The following is a 5,228-nucleotide window of genomic DNA, read 5'->3' as shown; positions in this document are numbered from 1 at the left end:
TCCTCCGCCTCCGCCTCCTCCGCCCGCTGCTCCCGGCGACACGGGCAATTTGCATTTTAAATGACTCCGAGCCCGCCCCCAGCGCACGGTAGCGGGCTCGGAAAGTTTGTCCTCGGCTCGGTGAAAATAACAAATCCGGATTAAAATCGGTATTCGAGGCAGCGGAGGAGTGGCGATCCCTGCTCTGTTTGTTTGGAATGCGCCCAGGGTTCCGGGCTGCTCGGGCCGCGCTGTTTTCCCGGCTGATGTTATCCCGTTCCTGTCCCGACTGTTGTTCTATCCCATCAATTTCCCGGCTGTTGATATCCCATCCCTGTCCCGGTTGTTGTTTTACACTGTCAATATCCCAGTTGTTGTTTTATCCCATCATTTTCCCAGTTGTTGTTTGCCCATCCCTGTCCCGGTTGTTGTTTTACACTGTCAATATCCCAGTTGTTGTTTTATCCCATCATTTTCCCAGTTGTTGTTTGCCCATCCCTGTCCCGGTTGTTGTTTTACACTGTCAATATCCCAGTTGTTGTTTTATCCCATCAATTTCCCAGTTGTTGTTTGCCCATCCCTGTCCCGGTTGTTGTTTTTATCCCGTTCCCATCCCGATGCATCTCCAGCTCCCCCTGCTCGCTCTCGTCCCTTCCCTGTGCTCGCTTCTGGTTCTGGGTGTCCGTGGGTCCGGCTCTGTCCGTGGGTCCAGCCCTGTCCCTGTCCCTGTGTCCAGCTCTGTCCCTGTCCTTGTGTCCATCCCTGTCCCTGTGTCCAGCCCTGTCTGTGATCCTGTGTCCAGAACAGCTCCAGAGGGTCAGGAACGGTTTTTAAGGGTCAGGAACAGTTTAAGAGAGGCAAGAGCTGTTCCAGAGTCTCAGGAAGAGTTTTGGATTTTCCAAACCAGATCCAGAGGGGCAGGAACAGGTTCAGATTTTCAAGAACAGTTCCGGAGCATCAGGAACAGTTTTGGATTCTCAAGAAGAGTTTTAGAAGCACAGGAGAAGTTCCAGACGGTCAGGAGCAGTTTTTAAGGGTCAGGAGCAGTTTCAGATTTCCAAGAACTGTTCTAGAGCATCAGGAAGAGTTTGGGATTTTCAAAACTAGATCCAGAGGGTCAAGAAGAGTTTTGGATTTTCAAGAAGAGTTTCAGAAGTGCAGAAGCAGCTCCAGAGGGTCAGGAACAGTTTCAGATTTTCAAGAAGAGTTCCAGAGGCACAGGAAGAATTTCAGGGGGTCAGGAACAGTTTTTAGGGGTCAGGAGCAGTTCCAGAGTGTTGGGTTGAGTTCCGAATTTTCAATAACAGCTTTTAAGGGTCAGGAACAGTATCAGATTTTCAAAAACAGTTTCAGAACATCAGGAAGAGTTTCAGATTTTCAAGAAAAGTTTCAGATTTTCAGGAAGAGTTTCAGAGGTGCAGGAGCAGCTCCAGAGGGTCAGGAAAAGTCTCTGAGCCTGGTTTGAGTCTCAGTCTGTGCCTGTGGGAAGTTCAAGGAGTTTATTTGGGGTTTTTGGGGGCCCTGCAGGATGTGGCGTTTCCCCTTTTGGAGCCCGGCCCAGCCCCTGTGGCTTTGGGGAGGTTTTTATTCCCCAAATAACTCAAACCCCAAAAAGGAACCCTGGGGGCTCATCCTGCATGGGCAAAAAAAACCCCAAAAAACCCCAAAGGAAATAAACAGGGAAAGCATGGAGAAAAATAGGGAGAAATAGAGGAAAACCCCAGGGAAAACAGGAAAAAAACCCAGGAATTAAACAGGGAAAACACAGAGAATAACAGGGAAGAAAACAGGAAATAAACAGGGAGAAAAAAGAGGAGAAAACAGGGAAAACCAGGGAAAATGGTAAAAACAGGGAAAAAGCAGGGGAAAATGGGGAAATCAGGGGAAAATTAGGTAAAACTGGGAAAAAAAGTGGGAAGTAAACAGGGAGAGTGAAATTCCCGGGAAGCCCCGGGTCCATCTTTAGTCCAGGCTGAGAGCCAAGAACGAGCTCAGCTAGAGCCAGTGGGGGCTGCCAGGGGAAAACAGGGAAAAACACGGGAAAAATGCAGAATATGAGCTGAAAATAGAAATTATTAATGTCCTTAACTCCTTTATAGAGCTCTTGTTTTCCATCAGATAGTTCCATGAATATCCTGAAATTTTAATGAAAAATTGTGTCCCAAAGAGGAGAAAATCCCCAAAACAAGGGGGGAAAAAAGTAAAAAATGAGCAGAAAATACAATTTATAAATGCTCTTAATCCTGTTTGGGGGCCTCCATTTACCACTCATTGTTTCCTCAATATTTTACATTTTTATTTTATTTTATTTTGTTTATTTTGTTTTGATTTTTTCCCCCACAATTTCTTGGTGCTGATCCTATTTTTCTCCCTGATTTTCCTCCTGTTTATTTCCAGCCTGCTCCAAACATTTTTAAACCCCCAAGAAATCAGAAATAAATGGATTTAAAATGGTTTAATTTGGGCTTTTTCTGCCTTTTCCCCCAGCTTGTTATGGAATTGTCCAGGTTCCCACCGGCCCCTGGTTCTGCCGGAAATGCGAATCCCAGGAAAGAGCCGCCCGGGTGGTGAGTAGGGAAAAATCATGGATGGGGTTCTCCAAGGTCTTTGGGTTTGGGGCCTTTTTTAACAATTCAAAAACCTCCAAAAAAGAAATCACAGGGGAGATTTTTCTACACCAGATTTTGGGGTACCCCAAAAACAACCCCACACCTTCTCAGCCTGGATTTGGGGTGGCACCAAACCCAACCATGAACCTACAACCAAATCTTCCCCCAAAACTGGAGGGAAAAAACCTCGTGAGAGGCGGAAGGAAGGAGCAGAGAGAGATAAAAACTCAATTTCTTTTTTACTCTGAGTCGCTGCTTTCGGTTTTACTCCTCAACCACAGCCCTTAAAACCGGCCCTAAAAAGCCCTAAAAGCAAAACTTTGCCCTAGGCATTTAAATCCATTTTACAGGGCTTTTTTGAGGTGTTTTTCCCCCAAAACCTCTTCAGTCCTTATCCCCACAGCCCTGTTCTGGCAGCTGCTCCTTTTTGGGGCAGAATCAGGGATTTTCTGGTCCTAAACCTGGAATTAAGTGGATGAATTTTGAATTTTATTGATTAATTTTTATTAAATTTGAATTTTGTAGATTAAATTTGAATTTTATAGATTAAATTCTATTTAATTTGAATTTTATTGATGAAATTTGCATTTATGGGATTAAATGTCAATTTTATTGATGAATTTTCAATTTTATCAATTGAATTTTATTAAATTTGGAATTTATTGATTAAATTTGGATTGAAATTCAAGTTTTATTGATTAAATTTTATTTTTATCCATGAAATTTGAACTTTATTAATAAAATTTCAATGTCATCAATTAAACCTAATTAAACGTGACAGAATCTGAATCTCATAGCTGAAATCGTACAAATTTTATTTATTGAATTTAAATTCTATCAATAACAGCTGATGAAATTTGAATTTTATTGATGAGATTGGGTGAATTTGGTGTTTTTTCTCCCTTCCAGAGGTGCGAGCTGTGTCCCCACAAGGACGGAGCCCTGAAGCGCACAGACAACGGGGGTGAGCCATGGAATTCCCACTTGGAAAATCCCGAAATCCACCCTTCCCCTTTGCCCACAAAATTCCCTTTTGGGAGCCTCCACCAAAAGCGTTTTTTTTTCCCTGCCTGAGCTTGGACTGGAGTCAAAATGAGCCCAAAATTGTGGGATTTTGGGGTTGATCCCACAGGAATTTCCCAATCTGTGGGATCACGGTGGGATCCAGGCTCCATCCCAGAGGATTTTCCACGTGGGATTTTCCTGCGGATTTTTGGGGATGGAATTTTTTGGGATAAAGGTTTTTTTGGGATGGAGGTTTTTTAGGCACAGAAGCTTTTGAGGATGGAGATTTTTTTGGGGAGGAAGATTTTTTGGGGGGGGAATAGAGGCTATTTTGGCATGGAACTTTTTTTAGGATGGAGGTTTTTTTGCAACAGAGATGTTTTTTGACGTGTAGTTTTTTTGGCATGGGGTTTTTTGGGACAGAAGATTTTTTTGGCATCTAACATTTTTTTTGGGGATTCCTGGACTGAATTCCCGTTTTCCCTTCCTTTTGCAGGCTGGGCCCACGTGGTGTGTGCCCTGTACATCCCCGAGGTGCAGTTTGCCAACGTGCTCACCATGGAGCCCATCGTGCTCCAGTACGTCCCCCACGACCGCTTCAACAAGGTGAAATCTGGAATTTCGGGATTTCGGGATCATCCCGTCCCCCCATGGCTCCTTCCCAGATTATCCCGACCCCACAGCTCCTCAGATTCCATTAAAAACCAAGGAAATCCCTGGATTTGCCAGGAAATTTTTGGTCTTCCCCATCTGTCTTCCCCGAATGGAATTTGAGGAATTTCTTCATGGAACGATGGGAACTAGTTGGATCCATGGAATTCTGTGTTGGATCCTTCATATTTTTGGGGGAGAAAATGGGAATTTCAGGAATTTCTTGGTGGGACGACTTGAGCCAACTGAATCTATGGAATTCTGTGTTGGATCCTCCATATTTGGATGGGTTTTGGGGGAGAAAATGGGAATTTGAGGAATTTCATGGTGGAACAACTGGAACCAACTGAATCCATGGAATTCCATGTTGGTTCTGATGAGACGGTTGGGATTTCGGGGGAAAAAGGAGAAGTTTTGTGTATCCCACTGGGGAATATCCTGGAATTTTCGTGGAAATCCCTCAAAATTTCCTCAATACCCCAGAAATTCCTTCACAGGAGTGGAAGGTGGGGAATGTGGGGCTGGACCTCGCCGAGCTCCAAAACCCCGCTCGACCCAACACATTCCATGAGATTTGGGAATCCCTGGAGGCTTTTCCTCTTGGGAAAAATGGCTTTTACCACTTTTTTTTCCCCAATCCCAGACCTGCTACATCTGCGAGGAGCAAGGGCGGGAGAGCAAGGCGGCCTCGGGGGCCTGCATGGCCTGCAACCGCCACGGCTGCCGCCAGGCCTTCCACGTCACCTGGTGAGATTCCCGGGAATTCGCCTCTGGAATGTGCCCTCAGCCGCTCTGCCCTGCCCTGGCTCTGGGGTCTCGTTCCCTGCGGGTTCTGGGGTTTGGGGTTGATCTCTCCACAACGTTATTTAGGCCTGGAATTGCCCCTTCATCCTCCTCACCCAGGAGGCTTTTCCGGGTTTTTCCAGGGAGTTCCAGAAGTTTGGGAATTCCATTGGAACCTGTGGAATCTGATGGATTTTCCTG

The 5,228-nt window shown here is 45.4% G+C and overlaps 1 protein-coding gene across 1 annotated transcript in view; it reads left to right on the top strand.

Annotated features, from left to right (window-relative positions):
- The window catches only part of MLLT6 (MLLT6, PHD finger containing), a 33,002-nt gene that overhangs the window by 11,089 nt on the left and 16,685 nt on the right, over positions 1–5,228 (top strand). Inside the window, exons 4-7 of the mRNA XM_031064886.1 lie at positions 2,466–2,546; positions 3,498–3,552; positions 4,090–4,199; positions 4,888–4,991. Coding sequence (XP_030920746.1) covers positions 2,466–2,546; positions 3,498–3,552; positions 4,090–4,199; positions 4,888–4,991 — 350 coding nt within the window. The remainder of the gene's footprint in view (positions 1–2,465; positions 2,547–3,497; positions 3,553–4,089; positions 4,200–4,887; positions 4,992–5,228) is intronic.

The sequence above is a fragment of the Geospiza fortis genome, unplaced genomic scaffold, assembly GCF_000277835.1.
Source record: "Geospiza fortis unplaced genomic scaffold, GeoFor_1.0 scaffold315, whole genome shotgun sequence".
Lineage (NCBI taxonomy): Eukaryota > Metazoa > Chordata > Aves > Passeriformes > Thraupidae > Geospiza > Geospiza fortis.
This window is presented reverse-complemented; position numbering and strand designations above follow the sequence as displayed.